Below are 22728 nucleotides of genomic sequence, written 5' to 3' on the forward strand. Positions count from 1 at the left end.
TCCAAAGCTAACTGACCACATGATTCCGACCCAGGGCTGCCCCAACCACCCCTAGCTATCCACCTAACACTCTCGGCAAAGCGGGTGCTCAGTCTGATCTTGGCAATTCCTGGCATTCGGGATCCGGCACTGAGCGTGTGGCTCTGTTAACAGAGGGCTTGCCTGGCATGAAAGCAGCCCTGGGTTCGAATCCCCAGCCCTGCACAAGTCTGACATAGTGCTACTTAGAAGAGGATCAGACATTGAGGGTCATTCTTGGCTTCTTAGCAAGCTTGAGACTAGCCTGGGGTACACAAGAGCCGACCACAGCCAATCAAACAAGAGAATGAAGGGTCAGACTGTATCTCCACAGGCTGCCCACCCAAGGACAGGAGCCTGGACCCTCTCATCCACCTACTGCTCCCACATAGCTTTTTGCCTCCTTGTAATCTGGGGAACCATTCCAATTGTCCTCCACGTCTTCAGCTAAAACATTAGATCTGATCTCCCTGACGTCTATGCCCACCAAGCTGGCTTCTGCCAGTTCCCTACAGGAGGTACCGCAGGGGAGAACTGGTAGCCCACATTGGGTGTGAAGAAGTGTGTGGGTAGAGTGGCTCTCAGTAACAGGGCAAGGAGCCAGGCGTGTCTCTGGCATCTCTGGAGCCACCAGCCCCCTTCTCCAATGTGGCCCACGACTGTTGAACCCATGCCTGCCCTGCCCCCAAATAATCACTCAGGGCTGAGCACTGAGAATTCTCCCCATTGACCTGGATTGGCCAACAGAACCAGAGTGAGCGCTGATGAAGGCAGCGTGCTATCTCAGATCCTAAGCATGGCTGCAGGCTTCTTTGCCTTCAGTCCTCCGAGTGTAAAGGCTTTCTTTGCCCTTCCGGTTCCACTCATGAGCCCACCCGTGTCACTCCCCATTTATCTTCTTGTTTTAAGCTCAGAGAAATATGCACTTGACCCCTGAATTTGGAAGACCCTGCCAGGCACCACACTGGTCTCTAGGGTCCAAGGATGAATACACGGATGCCCACGTACTACTCTTGGGAAGGAAAAGCAAACCCCATGGACCTGGTGAAGAACTGCCAGGGTGTGGTGGGTCCCCACTAAGGCAGCAAGAATTCTGGTAGGGCAGGAACCAGGAGGAGCTTTGAACACAGAGCTTTGAAAGGTGAATGTCCACTTGCCACATTCTGGGTGGGGAAGGACTACCCAAGAGGATGAGTATCTAGAAACCAAGAGAAGCCAGTTTTGCTGGAGGGAGGCCGGGAGGGATGGACAGTCAGTGGGGAGAGGAAAGAGTGTCAGAGGCCATGTTAATGAGGTAAGAGTGTGGGATGGGGGGCTGTGAAGTGAGACTTGGGCTTTAGGGTCACCCTTCTGTGGGCTGCTCAGGACTGAACTAGGAGGGATGAGAGGTGTAACACCCAGGATGAGGCGGGAAACAGCGACAGAGCCAATCTGGAATAAGCTGGCTCCATTCCTAGCCTCCTTCTGGCACTTGGGAGCATTCTCCACTGGGTAGCTCTCTCATACCCTGTGGCCCGAGTCTGAGGAATCTCTCTTTGCAGGGCCATCTCCATGCCTAACACCACACCCTCGTGTCCACTGTATAAGAAGTTGGCACACTTCCCTTCTCCTAGATTTGCTATGATGTTGTAATGATGCTTCTTCCAAAGGGCTGAACTGGTGGTTCTCAACCTTCCTAATGCTGTGGCCCTTTAATACAGTTCTTTATGTTGTGGTGACCCCTGCCCCCAACCATAAAATCATCTCGTTGTTACTTTATAACTGTAATTTTGCTACTGCTACGAATAGTAATAAAGATATCTGACATGTGACCCTAAGGGGGTCGCAACCCAACGCTGCTGAGTTGACAGGCAAGTGACCTGCTGGAGTTGAGCCCAGGCCCCACCCCTCTCACCTGTCTCTGTACCAGCAGGGCTTTGATACCCTCTCCAGGATTCCCAGGGCTGCAAGGTAGTTCTTTCTTGAAAGATCTTGCCTGCTCCCCAGGGCATCGGGGCGGGGCTCTGTGTACCTGCCCCTGATATACACGAAGCCACTGGCTAGACACAGTGGAAACACAACTGGCTGACAAGTGTGTGCTCAGCTGCTTGACTGTTCCCCTCCCTGTCTACACAATCCATAGCCAATCACAGGAACTGCAGAACAGGGTTGAGGATTTAGCTCAGTGGTAGAGCGCTTGCCTAGCAAGCTCAAGGCCCTGGGTTTGGTCCCCAGCTCCAAAAAAAAAAAAAAAAAAAAAAAAAAAGAAAGAAAGAAAAGGAACCGAAGAACAGGGCCTGACCCAGCCAAGGCCTCCAAGAATCAAGCTGGAGTCCAATTTGAGTTTGCCCTGTTCCCCAGGTGGCCATAGGAGATGACCTGGTAGTTCACTGTTAATGGCTGCTTTTAAATGAGCATTCCTTACCCTGCTGGCCCCTCATACACAATCTCATTTGTTCTCTTAGAAGCCCTCTGAGTAGGACCTGGACTGATCAGCGGGGTGGGTGTCTGGGTGCAAAATTTTAGGAGGAACTCCCTTCTAGGTATCAAGCCGGAATTTGCTGGAGCCTCCTGTAAGGACCTTAAATTCTATGCCTTAGCAGTTTCTTAAGGGAAGCTTCACAGAGGGAAAAGCTCTGGGTTCCCAAACCTCGAGTACCTGCTGGCTTTCCACAGGGCCATTCTCTTTGGTTTCCATTGGCTGGTGGTCCTCATGGGAGGGCGGAGAACCAGGTTCCGAGGCTGATGTGGGTCCCTCAGAACTCCCGTCAACATGGGACACATGGTCATTGACCCTGGGGTAGCTGTTGTCAACAGGCAAGGAGAAATTGCAGCTGCTGTGGGAGCTGTGGGCCTCCTCCTCCTCCTCGTCCTCCTCCTCCTCCTCCTCCCTGGAGTCCTGCAGATAGCTCCCATCTGGATGTTCTAGGTCTGCATCTTCACTTTTCAAATCCTCGCCCCCTTCCGCATAGGCCTCTAGCACTGCGGCCAGGGGCACCTCGTAATGTGGGTAGTAGAACAGGTCATGGGGGATGACGGAGATCTTTGAGAGGGGTGGCGAAGGTTTGAAATCCAAACCTTCTTCGCTGTGGCTTCTGAGGGTTTCCAGGCTGACGCTGGTACTTGGAGGATTGGATGGCATTTCTCCGCCGACTGCAGAGAGCCCGCCTTCTGCTTCTCCTTCTTCCTCGCTGTGATGACGAGTGGATTTCCTCTTGGCCTTTTCATACACTTCGGGCTTTTTGTCTGCGGCTGTTTCTGGGGGCAAAGTGTGGCCTTGGTCTTCTTGCTCAGGATCCTTAGGAGGAGTCTCGAGCTTGATGGGCTCCAATCTGGACTCGGTGGACTCTGTTTCTGCATGGGGAGACTTTGATTTCCTTTTTCCTGGTTTCTCGGTGTAATTTTCAGAACCCTCTTCCTCCCCAGGTGTCTTCTTGTGGGACGAAGGATCCTCAACAAAAGCCTGGCTGGTGGAGGCGAAATCTACTAGGTCCCTGTTAAACTTGGAAGCTTTTAGCGGGATACATTCAAAGTAGTCGTCTTTGTCCATAGGCTCAACGGTCAGCAGCGGAACCTTGAGCTCCACGGAGTTGGCCAGGATAGTATTATCTCTAGGGGATGGTGGCGAAGGGCCTTTCTCACCTAGACTGGCTGGATTCTCTACATTGCCATTACAGAATGAGGAGTCCTGGGGAAGCTGAGCATCTTGGGACATAGCATCTGTGTCAACAATAGTATCTTCAGGGGCCTTGTCTGAGGCAGCTTCCAGCACTAGCCTGGCTTCCTGTTCTGGTTTCTTTTCCTTGGAAACCTCAGCCAATGAGGCATGGCCATCCTGCTTTGACAGCTCCTTGGTTGCCTTGGGGCTCCCCTCAAAGCGGAACTCGGAGCTGTAGAAAGGGTCCTTGCTGCACGAGGCATCCTTGTGCAAGTCAGTCTCGAAGTGGACGCTTTTCTTGACAGGCAAAGAGTTGGACCTCCTCCCATCCTTTCTGGTTGACAAGATGGATGACTCTGGAGTTGGCTCTGTGGTGGATTCAGTGTTCCCCATGCTCGCCTGGAAGACTTGGTCAATAATCTGGTGCATAAAGTCTGTGGGGCTGTCTGGCAGTTTGTGGCTGGGAGCACTACCCAGACTAAAGCCCGTGGGGCTCTCAAGCTGGTCACAGACGAAGACCTTGTCAGGCGGTGGGTGGCTGGTCTCATGGCTGACAGTGTAGGGCTGCTCTCCATTCTGGCTAAGGAGGAGGACTCGGCTCTCTTGCTCAGAGGGGCTTTCTTTGATTCGGACAAAGGTGGACTCGATAGGGGCTTCTTTGTCTGGATTCACAAAATCCTCCTGCAGAGAAGAGACACAAGACACCATAATACCGCAGGTTCTGCCTTCAAGTACAACTTCCATCCCCTTCTGGAAACCCAAATGCAAAAGTCACTTTAACATGACCATGTGGCTCGCTGTGAAAGCCTGAAGCTAGAAGGGTCATAAGCAAGTTCCATTACCAACTCTCATCAGAGCCTTGTGATTCTACTCAGGGCCATCCTCAGTGCAAGAACCAAGGCAGGGCTGAGAGGCTGAGAGCAAGTCAATGGGGCTGCAGGGGGTGGGCTGACTTCAGGGGGTGGGCTGACTTTAGGGGGTGGACTGACTGCAGGGGGTTGGGTTGGCATGGAGCCATTTTGTTTCAGGATGTGGTACAGACATGAACTAGTACTGAGCTGCCTCTAGGTTCCTGAATTGATCAGAATAAGCAACTTCTGTCTTAGGGTTGTATATAGGTGTGTGTGTGTGTGTGTGTGTGTGTGTGTGTGTGTGTGTGTGTGTTCAGTGAAACCATGACAACTTCCATCCATGCCTAAAACCCATCTTCAAGTGTAATCTGGGATTATAAACGGTAAGTGTGATCAGAGTGTAGTGGCACATATGGTATCACTGGAGGAGGCTGAGGCAGAGAGACTGCTGAATGTTCAAGGCCAGCTAGGGCCATAACAGTGAGATCCTATCTCAAAAATGCAGACAAATAAACCAAAAACAAAAAACCAAACAACAGAACACACACACACACACACACACACACACTCAAACACATACAGAGACAGGGACACACACAAATGGATATAGACACACACACACACATACAAGAACACACACACAAACCCGGACATACACGGACACAGACAGACACACACAAATGGACATGGACACACATACCCCACAAGCACGCTGGTCACAAATGGTCGGTATCTTTTATAATTTTGAGTGTCCTATAAGATTTGGTGACTTGTTGGACTATGCCACTGAGTATCTAAAGAGTGATGCCTGGGTGACAGGTGAATGTTGTCATCTTAATGGAGTCAGCCTGGGAAGAGGCTGTGTGAGATGTGACTGGCTTTCTGTTCCACTTGCGACCTTGATGTATTATGTCACAGACAGTTTAGAAATTAAAATAGGAGAAGCAAGCAACTTGAGGGTCGCTTCGTTGCCATCAACAACAGAACCACACCACCCTAGCCATAGCTGGGTTGTTGTGTCTGTCCCTTGAGTACCCAGGAAAAATGTCCATTTTGTGAATTGAAGGGAAGGGGGACAGACGTACGGGATCCAACTCCGGAAAGCGCTCTAGAAACTGGGCCACATAAGTCACAATGGACTGCTCATCCGGCATGTCAACCATGATGTCTGTTGAGAGAGACAAAGGTATTAGCAAAGACACGCTTTCTCCTTAGGATCATGGGGCACTGATGAGGAAGGGACACACACTCCAGCAAAGGTTTTCCCTTTTCTTTTCCCCTGAAGAAAGTATAGACTCTGAGAGGGAGCAACCCCCTTGGCTAACGCTGGCTGCCGGACAAAGAAGCCAGGATGGGGAACTTTGGGGCTCTCATGCACAGGACTGTGCCCCTCCTTCCTTGGTTCCCTTCACTGTAATCAGTCAGCTCACTGCTGGTCCCATGAGCACATCTGGCAACCGTGACATTGAGGGTCTCAAATTAGACACCGCAGCATGGAAAGCAATGTGACGAAACGGAGTTACACATCTTACTGTGTAGCTGTTTGTATTCTAGTTCTAATTATGTTCCCCTCCAAAAAAATGTTTACATGAGAATATCTGCATGTAGTTTCTGGGAACCTGCCCCCAGTTGGTTCTGATTGTTAATGAAGATATCAACAACCAGACAGAGGCAGGACTTGGATTGGGACCGGGAGTGAAGGGAGAGAAAAATTGGACATGCTGGGAGAGTGTGGATGAGAGGAGAGACTCCATGCTTGAGAATAGTGTGGGACAGAGAGGCATGGCTTCCTTGTGAAGGAGCCGGGAGAGCGAGGCCCAGTTGGGCAGTCCTCTGGGCTCAGAGCAGCCAAGATAGAACATAGAATTAGTAAGTAATAACTCAGGACTAACTGAGTGGAGGTTAAGCCATGGCCCAGCTTTTGAGATGTTTCAGGCATATTAAAATATAAAGGCTGGGGGCTGGGGATTTAGCTCAGTGGTAGAGCGCTTGCCTAGCAAGCACAAGGCCCTGGGTTCGGTCCCCAGCTCTGAAAAAAAAGAAAAAAAAAATATAAAGGCTGTGGGTGTGTCTTTCATTCGGGAACGTAAAGCACTGAGGCGGGTAAAGGACCCACTGCCGGGATTTATTAATAGATAATTGGTACTACATTAATGTGCTCCTATAACTTTGTCATTCTGCAATGGGAAGTTGGTCCTTGAGGGAGAGTCAAAGGCATGCTGGGTAAGTAAGATGTTTATGGTCATGTTGTGTGCAAAAAGTACCCTTCCTTTTTTTTCTCTTCCTCTCTCTCTCTCTCTCTCTCTCTCTCTCTCTCTCTCTCTCTCCCCCTTCCTTCTCCCATCTACAGAACTGGGGATCTAACCCAGGGCCTCACACTTGCCACGAAGCTATATGTCCAACCCCTGAAGTGATCATTTCTGACGTAACCTCAATGGCTCAAGCACAGAAACGCCAGGTAAATTTAGTATGCCTATAGGTGGAACTGTGATGCAGTCAATATAAATAAATATACAAGATTATAGAAATATACTAGCCAAACACTGATATCATCTACCAGTGAAATAGAGACAAAATTATACATATACCAAATGATGTCAATTATGTGGAAATTAGATGCACAAAGAAGACGATAGCATAGGAAATAGAATTTTTTTCTTCACTAGACTTTTATCTTGCTTTCCTTAGTTTCCTACCTGAAAGAACAGATGGCCTATTTGTAATAATCATTAAAAAGACAGAGAGGGGGGTTGGGGATTTAGCTCAGTGGTAGAGCGCTTGCCTAGCAAGCGCAAGGCCCTGGGTTCGGTCCCCAGCTCCGGAAAAAAAAAAAAAGACAGAGAAGGAGAGTCACCATACCTTCCGGCTCGAGGAGCCTGGGGATATGCAGGGAATCATGTGCAATGCGGAATGCCTTCTCTAGATTTTCCCGGGTAGAATCTTCCAGAGCCTGCTTCATGTCTACGAGGCTGGGGTCAATAGCTTTGATGACAGCCAGGAAAGCTAGCCCACTCCTCCAACTGCCAGCGAAGTCTTGGACCGCCACACCATACCTGATGAGAAGCAGGAATACAACACAGGCGAGTAAAGGAACCCAAAGAGGAGGTCTGTGTGCAGTAGCCTCTCTGGTCGGAGGGGGCTGCGTGCTGTTCCCCTGTCCTACTGTTAGAGACCCCCTGGCTCTGACCACTATGTGGGCTGCCCTGAGAATTTTCAAACTGGAGCCAAAAATGCAAGCCACACCCTCGGTTCCCAAGTCCCTAAACACACAAAGAAGAGATGTTTACAGTGCACACATCATCAATGACATTGGAAAGGAGACACACGGGATACGCCCTGTTAGAGACAGAGCCAGGAAGATCCAAGTTTTCTCAGCTGCTCTTCTGTGCTTCTGGCTGTACGGCCTAGGGCCAGGCACTTTAGTTATAAAACAGGGCGAATATATATTGGATGACCTTGTGGGGTACTGTTACAGCGAAGGGCAAGGTTCCCACAAGAATGGTCACGTCTAAGGGTCAACCTAGCATGTGATGCAGAGAACTGGAGCCAAAGGATGACTGTCAGCCACCAGCATCATCAATACACATAAAATCACTTCTTCTCCTCATGGGTATGTGTGTGCTGTACACATGTGTGTTTGCATGTTGCATGTGTAGAAGCTGGAGACCCATATCAGGAATCTTCCTTAATTGTTCTCATTGTATTCAGTAACACGTGGTCTCTTGCTTACACCCAGAGCACACTGACATGGCTGCCTGGCTAGCTAGCTTGCTCTGGGAATCCCACTATGGCTACTCAGCCTTCTGAGCTCTGATATTACAGATGAGCCACCAAGCCTGCGGGTGATGGAAATAAAAACTTTGGTCTTCATGCTTATCCAGTGTCCTAGTTAGGGTTTTACTGCTGTGAACAGCACCATGACCAAGGCAGCTCTTATAAAGGACAACATTTGATTGGGGCTGGCTTACAGGTTTAGAGGTTCAGTAGATAATCAAGGTGGAAACATGGCAGCATCCAGGCAGGTGTGGTACAGGAGGAGCTGAGAGTTCTACATCTTCATCTGAAGTTGGCTAGTGGAAGACTGACTACCAGATAGCTAGGATGAGGGTCTTATAGCCAAAAGACCCAAAGTGACACACCCACTCCAACAAGGCCACACCTACACCAACAAGGCCACACCCCCAAATAGTGCTACTGCCTGGGCCAGCCATATTCAAACCACTACTTTCCACTCCCTAACCCCCATAGGCTTGTTCAAACAAATGAGTCTATGGAGGCCATATATAAACTTAACATAATGCAAAAATACATTTAATCCAACTTCAAAAGTCCCCACGTCTGTAGCAGTCTCAATAATGTTAAAAGTCCAAAGTTCAAAGTGTCTTCTGAGATTCATCTAATCACTTAACTGTAATCCCAAAACCAAGACAGGAAGCCAGCTGGGCAGACTCCAAACTCTGCATCTCCATGTCTGACGTCAAAGTGGTCTTCAGATCTCCAGCTCCCTTTTCATCTTTGTTGACTGCACCAGACTCCTTTCTCTTAAGCTGGTTCTACTCCCTGCTAGCAGCTTTCCTCGGCAGGTATCCCATGGTTCTGGCATCTCAGACAGCTTGGGGATTCCAAGGCAACTTCTTTTTCCAATGTCTGAGATCCAGACATGATCTTCTGGGTTCCTCCAAAGGGCTGGCCTCACTTTTCCAGCTCTGCCCTCTGTAGCACTCAAGGCTCCGGCTGACTCCACTCCACTGCTGCTGCTGTTCTTGGTGATCATCCTATGGTACTGGCATCTCCAGTGCATTGGTGTCCTCTGAAGGACCCTAATTCTTACTGAAGTGTAAGAGCTATTAAGAGGCTTGGCCTGGTAGAAGGTAGCTAGGTTATGGAGTTCCTGTGAAGGACCGTAAGGGCTGTCACCAGCTTTACACCCACCGCCTCAGGTCAAGATTAGGCCAAGTACCAGCTTCCTACCTCGGGTCAAGGCTAGGCCAAGTTCCATTCTCCACCCACAGTTCTAGGGAGGAGCAGGGACATTCTTGAAAAACCAGAGAATGTACTGACAGTCAGCTGACTCTCCGGGTCCCAGATAGAGTTCGAATGCATGTCATATGCCTGCTACCCAATAGATCCGAAGGTCAATATGCTTAGCCAATAAATTTAAACTGTAACCTTGCTGATGTAACCTGTACCCCTAAAAAGTATAAAAACTGCTTGTTATAGCCATTTGGGGTTGCCTTCCAGTCACTCACCATGAGGGGCTGATTGAAGGTTAACCCAACGCGCCGGAAAATAAACCTCTTGCATTTGCATCGAACTCCTCGAACTCTGTTCTCCTGTCTCGCTTGGGGGATCTCCCTGTAGTTAAGACTCAGTCCGAGCCTTACACTCCACTGCACCAAGGCTTCACCAAGAGCCTCTCATAAGCTCTCTTCATGGTGCCAAGCCTCAACTTCTTTGCATGACCCCTTCAGTCCTGGGCCTTCAACTGCAACTGAGGTTGTGCCTTTAACAATGGCCTTCCCTGGCCTCTCACAGTGCCAAACCTCAGCTGCTCTTCATGACCCCTTCACACCTTCAAAACCAGTACCACCTGGGTGAGTCTTACACATTACCAAGTACAACTGCAGCACAAGGTACAACCTTGGCTATCTCTAGAACCCAGCTTCTTTGTGCTCTCAGAAAATACTTCCCAGAAATTTTCACCTCAGTGATGCTGGTCTCTTCTTAATCACCACTAATTTCTTAGCTCCAGCTGACCAGTATCAATTGTCCCAGTAGTCTCCTTCTCCTCTTGACTCTAAAGCCAGAGCCCCATGGCCGAAGCTGTGTAGTTCTGCTGCTTGCTGGAACTGGAACATGGCCCCTTTGTTCTATTACATTATCTCCAGCTTTCTGTTTTCCAACTTCTTCCCTGCATAAGCTTAGCTCTCCCGGAACTTGCTCTGTAGACTGACTTTGAACTCAGAGATCTGCATACCTGTCTCCTAAACACTGGAATTAAAGATGTGGTCCACAAGCCTGGATTTAAGTTTTTTCTTACTTGGAACTTGCTCTGTACCAGGCTGCCCTTGAACTCAGAGATTTGCTTGTTTTGTCTCCTGGGATTAAAAGTTTAAACTACCATGCCCATTCCTAAATTTAGCTCCGTAGGATCTTGCCCCAACATTATCACTCCCTTAATTCAATTTAATATCCTTGAACACAGGATTCAGCTCCAGTTCACTTTCTGGAGCTCCTTTAATACTTGAACCACATATTTTATATTTTTCCTTTCTAACCTTGCTACGCTTGGTCAGAATGCTCTTCATGAGACTTAACCAGAGAACAAAGTCTCTGTTGGGCTTTTTTGAGATTTCCTTTGTCAATGCAATTAATGCCAATCTCTTACCTCAGCCCCAGGTAGGCTCTTCAGACAAGGGCAAAAATCAGTCATATTCTTCACCAAAATATCACAAAAAAAGTCTCTAAGTCACATATTGAAATTCTGCACTGAAACATCTAGGGCCAGGTCTGCACAATTCAAATCACTCTCAGTAGCAAAGACTTCTATATTCCTACTAGGATAGCCCATTAAGCTCCATTCCATTGTTTTCCAAATCCAAACTCCCAAGATCTACATTCTTCCAAACAAAAGCATGATCAGGCCTACCACAACAATACCCCAGTCCCTGATACCAACTTCTGCCTTAGGTAGGGTTTTACTACTGTGAACAGACACCATGACCAAGGCAACTCTTATATGGACAACATTTAATTGGGAATGGCGTAAAGGTTCAGAAGTTCAGTCCATTATCACCAAGGCAGGAGCATGGCAGCATTCAGGCAGGGATGGTGCAGGAGGAACTGAGAGTTCTACATCTTCATCTGAAGGCTGCTAGCAGAATCCTGACTTCCAAGGCAGCTAGGATGAGGGTCTTAAAGTCCACACCCATGGTGACACACCTACTCCAACAAGGCCACACCTACTCTAACAGGGCCGTACCTTCAAATAGTGCCACTCTCTGCGCCAACCATATTCAAACCACTACACCGAGTAGGTATTTCAGCCACTTAGCCTTCTCCCTGGCCCTAAAACCACAACGTTCACAGTGAGGGGCAAAGAGAGTCATGCCGGAAGGTGTGGGCTCTCTGTAGACTCTTATTATGCTCACAGAATAAATAGAATCTGACACCTTTTAATGTAGACATAGCGTCAGACTCCCACCAGGTTACAAACCCACCAGGCAGAGCTCCTGCAAGCCTTGAACCCTGTGACCTACTCAGAGACATTCTCAAAACCAGGGACCCTAACAGTCATCCAGACGATTCTTAGTAAGGCTGTAAAACAAGCCATCGGCAGCTGTCACATGCACTTGTCCAAGTGCATAGTCATATGGGTACGCCATGAGGGGAGCAAGGATGCACAGTGGCTCCTAACAACAAACTCTCTGGCTTGATTCGGTCTTAAACCTTTGCTGTTTTATTCTAGTCATTTACTTGAATTCAACTCCCTCTATCACCCTCACACACGCAAAGGTCTAGCCTTTGCTCCATCTCTTCTTCCCCGGGAGGTGTGAAGAAATAGATTAAGCAACTTTTAGGTGAGGTGCAAGCTGCTCTCCACGATTGTGTCACAACTGTCTTGGAAGGCAGTGAATGGTGTCACAAATTTAATAGAGGATACTTACACAGGGAAGTGAGACACCGGCCCTAGTACCCCCCTAAGCTGTACACAGAGGAGCTGGGATGTCCCCAAGTAAGTGTGGCTTCCTCTACACTAACCTGACACCTCTGACTAAGGCCCAGGATCAGTCAGGAGACTGTTATAACTGGGCTTAGGAAATGGTAAGAGTGCTTGCTTCACAAATACGGGGGCCAGAATTTGAACCCCCCAGCACCCCTACAAAAAGCCAGGCATGGCTGCCCGTGTGTATGAGTGAGCCTATCATTGGGGAGCAGAGACAGGAGGATGGCAGAAGCTTTCTGAGCAGCCTAGCCGAAATGGCAAGCTTTTGATTCAGTGAGAGACTTTGTCTTGTAAGAATAAGATGGAGAGCAATAAAGGAAGATGCCTGATGCTTGCTCTCGCCTCTACGGGTGCAGCATGGGCACGTGCCACACGCTCACAGACACATACCACATGCAAACTGGACACCCACATCACATTCCTGTTCTGATGGTTTGTGCAAAGCATAGGACCCATGGTCACCTGGCACCTTAGCAGATGGAATTTGATCTACCTTGCCCACCCAGGTCTGTGTGTACTACTCCCTGGGCCTGGAGACAACCTTGTAGGGTATGGTCCGCCCATGGTGGACACCAGTGAGCCTAAAGCAGATCTTAGGTTGGGGGAAGGAGAAGACTACAGCTTACTTCCTGGTTTTCCTCTGCACCCATGACAGCAGGGTCTTGATGGCCTTCCTCTGGTCTTTCACTGCCACTGCCACACTCCTCTCTGTGGTGGGGGTTGGTGGGTAGGAAGAATCTGAGTCGGTGCCCCCGGAGCCAGGTGACAAGCTGGAAGATGGAGAACTCCTGCTGAGGTTGCCTGTGAGCTCCTTTATCTAGAGAGAAAAGGGCATATCAGACCCAGTGATCCACAGGAACTCCTGGCCAGTGGCTCCCTTAGACCTGCCACAAGACCCTGGTTGGAAAGTCCAGCTTATATAGTCTTGGTCCTCAGTATGTGGGAAGCTTCTTCTGAGATTCCTGTAGCTCTCATCAGTCTAGGCATACATATTCTTCCTGACCAGACTATCTGTTCTGTTCCACTATAGCCTGGCACTCCCAGAATGCATCATGCCCCTGTTCTGTTCCACTATAGCCTGGCACTCCCAGAATGCATCATGCCCCTGTTCTGTTCCACTATAGCCTGGCACTCCCAGAATGCATCATGCCCCTGTTCTGTTCCACTATAGCCTGGCACTCCCAGAATGCATCATGCCCCTGTTCTGTTCCACTATAGCCTGGCACTCCCAGAATGCATCATGCCCCTGTTCTGTTCCACTATAGCCTGGCACTCCCAGAATGCATCATGCCCCTGTTCTGTTCCACTATAGCCTGGCACTCCCAGAATGCATCATGCCCCTGTTCTGTTCCACTATAGCCTGGCACTCCCAGAATGCATCATGCCCCTGTTCTGTTCCACTATAGCCTGGCACTCCCAGAATGCATCATGCCCCTGTTCTGTTCCACTATAGCCTGGCACTCCCAGAATGCATCATGCCCCTGTTCTGTTCCACTATAGCCTGGCACTCCCAGAATGCATCATGCCCCTGTTCTGTTCCACTATAGCCTGGCACTCCCAGAATGCATCATGCCCCTGTTCTGTTCCACTATAGCCTGGCACTCCCAGAATGCATCATGCTTCTGTTCTGTTCCACTATAGCCTGGCACTCCCAGAATGCAGCATGCTCCTGTCAAGCTTCCCTGGCTCATTCTGGGCCTGCTGGCTCATTCCTCCACCATTGAACTATTACCATGGGGTGCATGTGAGAAATGCAGAAGCCCAGGCCTGTCCCAGAGCCACCTACAGATTTAGGAGGCATCTTAGCATCAAGCCCTTGTAATTCATATGCATAATAAATCTGAGAAGCACACTCTTACCCACCTTTCAAACCCCTGCTCAGGTCACTCCCTTGGTTATGGTTTTCCTCATTCTGCTCATTTTGGTAGTAAAGTTGTCCCCGCTTAGAGCTCTTGCAAAGACTTGCTCACACCCCATTTGTGACCTGCATCCTATAGTAACATGGAATCCGTGTGTCTTTGCGGTTCCCCTCCAAGGAGAGTCCCACCTCCCTCACATCTGCGATACTGAAGAAACAACAGACCTCTGTCGAAGGAGTGAAGAAGGCTCTGAAGCCTATTTAAGGCATTCAACTCCTTTCCTGGTGTTCCCAGCATCCCTCAGGAAGTCGGGCTACAGAGTGACCAAGTCCCATGTAAACTTGGCACAGTGGGTGGAGCCCTCACCCACGGCATATCTTGTGGGAACTGAGGCTCAAGTTCACGGCTGATGATGAAAGGGATCCACAGTGCATGTGCCTCTCTGGACAACGCCAGCTCCAAAGACCTGGAGAACCTCCCCCTACTGGATCACTTTTGTAACTAAACAATAAGCCCCGGTCTTCACTTCCCAGTTCTCACCAGAAAGCGGAGGAATGCGAATCAATGGAAACTAAGTCTCAGGGTGTCCCTTGATGTGAGCGTGCCGCTCTGTGGTTAGACTGCTCAAGATGATGCCCGAGTGTCACGGAGAGGGAGCGGCAGGCTTACCTGGAAGAAGAGGATGATATTCCATATCAGCCCGAGAACCAGCGAGGGGTTGCCGTCAGCTATCTCTGCCGCGTCGATGCTAACCAGCTTGACCTGGAAAGAAACCGCTAATGAGCACGAAGCTCTGAGAAGTCTGACTGACCACCATCCCTGCCCTCTGAAGCCTGATGCTGCTCGCTGCTTGGTGTTGTGTGTCGTGACCAAAAGCCACCTCTCGGGGACACCTATGTACAAAACTGTATTTGACCGAAACATGTAGTACTTACAATGCGCGGACGCCACCCTAAAGTCTTTTTTTTTTTTTTTTTTTTTTTTTTTTTTTTTTTTTTTACTCAGGTCACAGTGTTTTACTACTTTCTTTTTATTCTTTTTTTCCATCTCCTCTTAAGATTTCTTTCTTTTTTTTTTTTTTTTGGTTCTTTTTTTCGGAGCTGGGGACCGAAACCAGAGCCTTGCGCTTCCTAGGTAAGCGCTCTACCACTGAGCTAAATCCCCAGCCCCAAGATTTCTTTTTTTTTTTTTTTTTTTTTTTTTATTAACTTGAGTATTTCTTATATACATTTCGAGTGTTATTCCCTTTCCCGGTTTCCGGGCAAACATCCCCCTCCCCCCTCCCCTTCCTTATGGGTGTTCCCCTCCCAACCCTCCCACCATTGCCGCCCTCCCCCCAAAGACTAGTTCACTGGGGGTTCAGTCTTAGCAGGACCCAGGGCTTCCCGCCTAAAGTCTTATAAGTACTTGTGAGTATTGGCTCGGTTTACCCCAACCACAGGCCTATCGTGCAGGCACCTCTTTTACAGACACTCAGTGTTAGCAGAGTATCCAGAGAGCTCCTAATAGCTAAAACCTGCTTTAAAAAATACAGGTGCACAACTCCAATGTGCCTTAAGTCTGCAGTTCCTGCCATTCCGTTCCATAAAGGGAGAGCAGGAGCCCCAGGAAGATCATCTGCACGCCGCATGAACTCCATTGAACCTCCTGATTTAGCACACCCTTGACTGACAGAACACAGACATCAGCCATCAGAAAAATGAACAGTGAGCCCATCACAGCCAGGGACTCCACATTTACACAAACTGTCCTATGGAGCAGCTATGTAGTGTGTCAACCTGAGAAACGGCACTGACGATACTGTGTTTCACCTGTGTCTGACCAGGCGAAGATGTTCCCAGTGAACCCTAAAACTGCTTGGAGCCCCTGGACCTGCAGCATCCCAGAACCTAGTTAGGGAGCTATGTTTCCCTGATACCCACAGTCTGCCTTTCATGACTGTGCATGGGGAAGCCAGAGAAGTTGATGTCAGGTGTCCCACTCTATCAGGCTCCACCTTAATTTTAATTAACTATTTTTTTATTTACTTATTTTATTTATCCTTGGGACAGGGTCTCACTACTTTGTCTTGGCCAACCTAGAACTTGCTATGTAAACCAGGCTGCCATTAAACTCAGAGATCTGTCTGCCTCTACCTCCCAAGTACTGGGACTAAAGGTTTGCCGTTGCAGGTAATGTCTACACCCGAGTTTTTTGTTGTTGTTGTTTTTGAGACAGGGTCTCTTAATGGACTTGGAACTCACTGATTTGGCTACACCGACTGCCCGACAAGCTCTGGGTGTCCTCCTGTCTCTGTTCCTACCTTGCCTGGGGAGGGACGCTGGGATTACAGCACCCGTGTTTTTTGTTTTTTGTTTTTTGTTTTTTTTTTAATGCAGGTTTAGCTATCTAGTATCATAACTCAGGTCCTTTTAAGCAGCAAGTACTTAACCCACCCTGCGAAGCCCATTCTGCACTTCAAAGCACACGGAGTGTCCCATGCAGGCTCAGGACTGAGGGTCAGCGCTTACAGCCATTAGTGTGTTCTCAGTCCAGCGGTCACCCTCCTGCCAACCTCTCTGAAAGGGCCGTGGAGTGAGAGGTTGAGCAGGACTGTGCAAGCTCTGGTCTCTGTCCTATTTCCTCTCCTCGTTGGACAGCACTCCATACATGTGCAGAGCCGTCGTCAGGGGATGTAATGGGGATAAAGTGAGCTCACCAGAGCAACCTTTAAAACCCACCCTGCAAACCTTATCCCGGGACACTTGGGGAAGGAAAGTCTTAGAGAGGTTGTCTGTCATACAGCAGTTTCTCGCTCCACTCTCCCTTTCTTGTCATGAGCCTTTAAATTGCCTTGGCTCACATCTCTGATCTTATCGGTTTATTGGGGGCTCTGACAACATCGGTTAGGCCCGGGGTAGCCTAATTGAGACTGACTACCCAGCTCCCTGGTTGACGGGCCGTTCACGGCCGCTGCCAAGAAGGTAATTGAGACAACACGGGCTCATCGCCGGCAGACTGGAAGCCAGGAAGGAAGTTGTCAATACTGCGAGGGATACAACCCATCAAACTCAGAGCCAATCTTCCGTCCAAGCTCCCCCAGCCGCACTCAGCGCACATGACCAATCACTTGTTGAAACTCTCCTGCCTTTCTACTCCCAGGTCCTTCCTGGAAGCATCCTCGGGCCTGCAGTTTATAGAGTGTGGTAGCCTAGTGAACTACAAGTACTTAAGGGGCTCTGTCATCCTCATCTTCAGAGCGCAGTCCTCCCCGGAGGTCAGAGCCTTCTACTGTCCTTGGCGATGAACAGACGATAATGATAATAATCTCCGTGCTTCAGTTCTTTGGGGACGGCGTGTCCCCCCCCCCCCCCCAGCTAACCCAGCTTGCTCTGCCACCCTCAATACAAATGAGCCCGCTGGGTTATGGACCAGCCTTGGTCTTCTCTGAGCTGACAGGTTTAGAGGAGCGACTCGGGAGCCTTCCTGACAACGGTTTCCCCTACAGGGCACCGACTATTGCAGGTGGCTTCCTGAGTTAGTCTCTCCAATGCTCTCCAGGTACCCATTTCAAAGGTGACAAAGCCAAGGTTCAGCCCGAGTGGCTTACTGAGGTCCCAGAGCTGGTCTCATGTGGCGGGCTCTCCGTAACCCACAGTTGGAGAGAGAAGGGCGCACACTGGCTGGTCCCAGGACCCCAGAACAACAGGGTGGGTTGCTTTTTGTACCTACTTCCCAGCTCTGGGCACTGCCACCAGCAGAGCCGCTGAGGCCGGTCCTCCTAGGAATCCAGGCAGTGGCACAAAGAGGGACAGATAAGGCTCCCTAAGTCACATTGTGGATTCTCGGAATGGGACACAGCTTGCCTCCGGGGGCTTACCATCTCTCCATCATCACCTTCCTCCCGGATCATCACACCCCTGGACCACTTCACACTTGTCCTACCCGCCTGGGAAATGGACCCAAATGAGGCCCTGAACTACCACGCACCCGCGCTGGGACGTTTCGAAATATTTTATGAAGAATAACTAACTGAAGGGAAGGCGGGCTCAGTGGTCTGTGGCGCTGCACGGTCACTAGAGCAGACGGCCTGGGAAAGGCTCACACTCGAAGGTCGGGAGGCCGGACCTCAGCCTTGGCCGTGCTTTTCTGTGGTACCATAAATGTTCAGTTCGTCCCTGGCAGGAGCACCTCGCATGCAGACTCCGCAGGCCATACGTTCTCCTCTCTGTGGGACCGAGGCTCCTCCTCATGCCCTGGAGTGCCAAGCAGCGTGTTGCCTACAAGAGTGTTGTTCTTTCCTCTGGACCCCAAGCATCCTCAAGGCTCATGCGCATCTTAGGTAACTCATTCTCCCCAATGCTAGCCACAGCCCAGATCCACGACGACGCTCGGAGGCAAGCCTATGACCTGCCTGAGTAACTGTGACCAGAGTCACCCACATGGGCATTACTAGTGGGAGATGATGTCAGGGTGAACGAGGGTGTGAATGAAGCCACACCTCTTCTCCCAAGTAGGGCTCCTTTGGAATTCAGAGGCGACGCCGCTTCCTCAGATTTATGCTAATGATGGAACACGGGTGGGTGGTGCCACAAGGGAGTTCAGTCAGTCAAGTCAGTGAAGTGGCAGAAATGGGGCCACATAGCCCTTGGCAGGGGTGGGCACACAGCCTCCTCCTCGAAAGTGCTCTGAGGAAGGTTCTGTCTCTGATCCCTTTTATTTAGAGAAGTATGATTTCCCCATAGTCCCTAGAAGTGAGTGGGGAGGCCAGGATTGAAAACCCGGGACCTAGTCATCCTAAGGCAAAGTGGATCCTTGCTCAAGAGAGGCTGACGTGTTCCTGAGCCCACAGAGTGAATTTGGGGAGTGCTCGTATTTTAAACTTCACTGTGTTTAAAGCTTCACTGAGCTGCAGTTGACGGGCTGTTTAAGCCTCCCATTTAGAGCATTCGGTTCAGCGGGTTTGGTGTATTTGCAGACATGTGTAAAGACCACTGCAGCAGATTGCAGAACACAGTCACCATTTGTAAGAGCAGCCCTGGACCCACTAGCTGTCAGCTAGCATCCCTCCGCCTCCTCTTAGGTCCAAACCATCACTAATCTAGCTTTCTCTAAAGCCATTTCTCCATCCCAGAAATTTCACACGGATGGGATCACATAAGAAGCATCCTTTATATCTGCCCGCCTTTGTCACTGGGTATACTGCGCTTGGGGCCCCATGCCTTAACACACACCAGCACCAACTTATTTTCCACAACCAATATTCCCCAAGAGTGCCGATCCATCTGTCAGCTGTTAAGTTCCTGGTCTGTTTGCACCTTTGGACTCTGGTATCCAATACGCACTGGGGTGTTCAGTGGTCACCGTCACCTAAAGCTCTTACATCCAGGTCTTTCTCTACTGTGTGGCAATTGGGAGACAGATCCCACTTCCCCTGTGGTGGTAAATGCGCTCCCCACAGCTCTTGCTTCTGGACTGTGGCTCAGCCTCAGGGTTGACATCCACATTAATTCAGCTTGAGGACATTACAGTGGTGAGCGCTTTCCCCAGGCTCCATCATCGACTGTCCAGGTCCCTTCATGAGCTACTGGACATCCTCACCTGTGATGGTTTACATATGCTTGGCCCAGGGAGTGGTACTATTAGAAGGTGTGGCCCTGTTGGAGGAAGTGTGTCACTGAGGGGGTGGACGTGGAGACCCTCCTCCTAGCTGCCTGAGGATGCTCAGTCTGTTCCTGGCTTCCTTCAGATGAAGATGTAGAACTCTCAGCTCCTCCTGCACCATGCCTGCCTGGATGCTGCCCTGCTCCCACCTTGATGATAATGGACTGAACCTCTGAACCTGTAAGCCAGCCCCAATTAAATGTTGTCCTTTATAAGACTTACATCGGTCACGGTATCTGTTCACAGCAATGAGACCCTAACTAAGACATTACCCAATACTCTCTCTGCTGAGGTAGCACACACGCATCTGCTTGGCTTGCACACACGACCTCAAAGGACCCGTGCTTTAGGGTAATAATTTACTCTGCAGATAGCCCAGACAAGCTGAACACTGTCTTGAAACAAACCTAGTGAACTGGGGCTTTAGGGATGCCTCCTGTGAAAGACAAGAAAGAGTTCCAAATGCAGATCTGGAAATCTCTATGACAGAGAGGCCTTTGCCTCTGCCACACTGAGCGCCCTGTCCTTAAGTTCTAAGAGAGAGAGATACATTCTAGTGATCAGTCCCAAATGTCTGAGAACCGACTAGCCACTGGCCTTCTCCCATACCGCCTATTCACAGGCTCAAACATGGTGGGCAGGGTGTGGGAGCCACATCTTAAAATGTAGCTTCTCCGGGTGACTTCCCTTCACCCTAAGCTTGGGAGAGCTTGGCTATGCCCCCTAGAGACCAGCACCAGAGTCCAATCCCACTCTTTCTTTCCAAGGCAAGCTTGTGTTGCCCAGACAGGCTTCAAACACTTACATTGCTATCTTCCAGAAACTTGAGTGCTTTCGCTATGTTGTTCAACCGAAAAATACGATGTGATGAGGATTTGTATTCATGTAGCTGAAAAACAAAAGACCAAAAGACCAGCTAAGCCAGCACCAATGCAGTAGTGTTCCATGACCACAGGGGGCGCATTTCCTTTATCTTTATCACTCACTTTTGGAGGTTAGGGACAGCGTTGAAAAGAGTCACCAACCAAAGAGCACGCAGGGGCTGGACCTAGGCCCCCTACACATTTGCAGCAGATGTGCAGCTTGGTCTTCATGTGGGCCCCCTAACAACTGGAGCTGGGGCTGTCTCTGACTCTGTTGTCTGCCATTGGATCCCTTTCCCCTAGCTGGACTGCCTGGTTGGGCCTCAATGGGAGAGGATGTGCTTAGTGCTACTGCAGACTTAATGTCCCAGGGCAGGCTGGTACTCATGGGGGCTTCCCCTTCTCTGAGAAGTGGAGTAGGTAATTGGGGGGGGGCGGTATTTGTGAGGATGGTACTGGAAGTGGGGGCGGTCTTCGACCAGGATGTAAATTGAATAAGTATAAGTGAATGAATAAATGAATGAGTGAATGAATGAAAAAGACTCATAATGGAGGCATGCAAATGTCACTATGATCCTAGGGGAGGCTTGGCTCGCTGGAGCTGGTAGATGGGGAATCTTGACATGGGACAACTGTGTCTAGTTTTCTCTGCAACCAGCTCCTGCTTGTTCACCCCACCCCCACAACCCCGCCCCCACTCCGGAACCGCAGTAACATGGCCTCATAGCACAAGTGACTATTGGCTCAGGGGATCCAGCTTGCCCTCCGAGTCATCACTTAGCTCAGTCTCCCCTACAGCAGCGGATGTGGCTGGGTTTTCAGACGGAGCATTGGGGGAGGACACACAAAACGCCAGCTGCAGACTGCAGGCTGCAGCTCAGTGTGGGCTCTGCTCCGAGTACCAACCGCGAGTTTATCTTACACACACACGCCAATCCCACTGGGGAAGACCTGGCGTGTTCTCCTAATGCGCTGTGGAGGAGGACTGTTCTCTGCTGAGCTGCGGGATCAAAGGTGAAGGCCGTGAAGGCTGTTGCCAACGTGTCCTGGCTTCAAAGTGGGAGCCTGTCTCCAGAGAACACTGAACAAGGAGTGGACGCTTTCTTACAAAGCCTTGTGGGAACCCTGCGGCTTGCTCACCGAGACCTGCTGGGAATGCCTCGTGCAGCTTTGCACAGCTTTCTCCCCCTTGAGTGACCTCACGGGCATCTTCTACTTTGTGGGAGAGAAAGCCCAGGTGAGAATGAGTGTGGCAGGTCTCACAGGAATCTGACAAGTCATGGTTTTGTTGGTTTGTTTGTTTTGCTTTCAAGTGAGGGTTTCTCTGGGTCACCCAGGCTGTCCTGGAACTGCTTCTGTAGACCAGGCTGGCCTTGAACTCAGAGAGTCATCTGCCTTTGCCTCCTGAGTGCGGGGATTAAAGGTGTGCACCATGAGGCTGGGTGGGAAGTAGTGCTTTTAAAGCCAGATCCAGAGCAAACGGCCCTCTGTCACTCACACACGGGCATAACGGGACCACCAAGGCCAAATCAAACACTCAACCCCAGAGCCAGTTTCTCAATGTAAACATCTGGCACTTAAATAAAATATTTTACTTTTGTGTGAGTGCATGTAGATGCCAATGGAAGAGGAGGCCTGAACAGTGCGTTGGACCCTCTGAGGTTGGAGTTACAGGGGGTCGGGAGTCACTTGCTGGGGATGCTGTGACTCAAACTCTGCAAATGCCACAAACACGCTTAACCACTAAGCCATTTCTCCAGCCCCTATGACTGGCATCTTGGACTGGATCAACTTGCCACCTGGGGTGGGGGACATCTGACTATGCTTGGGGACATTTGTGGTTACTATAGGGACAGTTGCTGCATTGAGAGGTTATCTACTCTTCTCCGGCAGACACAGGAAGGTCTTCCCTGACTCTCAGTTGTCACTCTGGATAGCAGAGTGCTCGGCCAGCTAACTTGAATGGTCCAGGTTCAGGTCTTTGCCGTCACAGGCTCACTGAAAACACTGGCCATTCATTTACTAATCTACCTACCAAAATACGTTTGCTTTTACTTTTTTTTAAGATTTATTTATTTATTATATAGAAGTACACTGTAGCTGTCTTCAGACACACCAGAAGAGGGCATCA

The 22728-nt window shown here is 49.8% G+C and overlaps 1 protein-coding gene across 8 annotated transcripts in view; it reads right to left on the reverse strand.

Annotated features, from left to right (window-relative positions):
- Positions 1 to 22728, reverse strand: part of Clmn (calmin) — a 101467-nt gene that overhangs the window by 14955 nt on the left and 63784 nt on the right. For 7 of the 8 annotated variants that reach the window (XR_005505495.2, XM_063261774.1, XM_008764766.4 and 4 more), the window contains exons 4-9: positions 20540 to 20623; positions 14761 to 14853; positions 12859 to 13049; positions 7366 to 7559; positions 5592 to 5674; positions 2657 to 4336 (exon numbers count right to left, since the gene is read on the reverse strand). Coding sequence is in view for 7 of the 8 variants with exons in the window: in XM_063261774.1 (XP_063117844.1) it covers positions 2657 to 4336; positions 5592 to 5674; positions 7366 to 7559; positions 12859 to 13049; positions 14761 to 14853; positions 20540 to 20623 (2325 nt within the window). In the remaining variant the exon portion in view is untranslated. Of the gene's footprint in view, positions 1 to 2656; positions 4337 to 5591; positions 5675 to 7365; positions 7560 to 12858; positions 13050 to 14631; positions 14854 to 20539; positions 20624 to 22728 lie in introns of those variants that run through there. The other variant, XM_063261777.1, reaches the window with a different exon arrangement.

The sequence above is a fragment of the Rattus norvegicus genome, chromosome 6 (assembly GCF_036323735.1).
Source record: "Rattus norvegicus strain BN/NHsdMcwi chromosome 6, GRCr8, whole genome shotgun sequence".
NCBI classification, from domain to species: domain Eukaryota; kingdom Metazoa; phylum Chordata; class Mammalia; order Rodentia; family Muridae; genus Rattus; species Rattus norvegicus.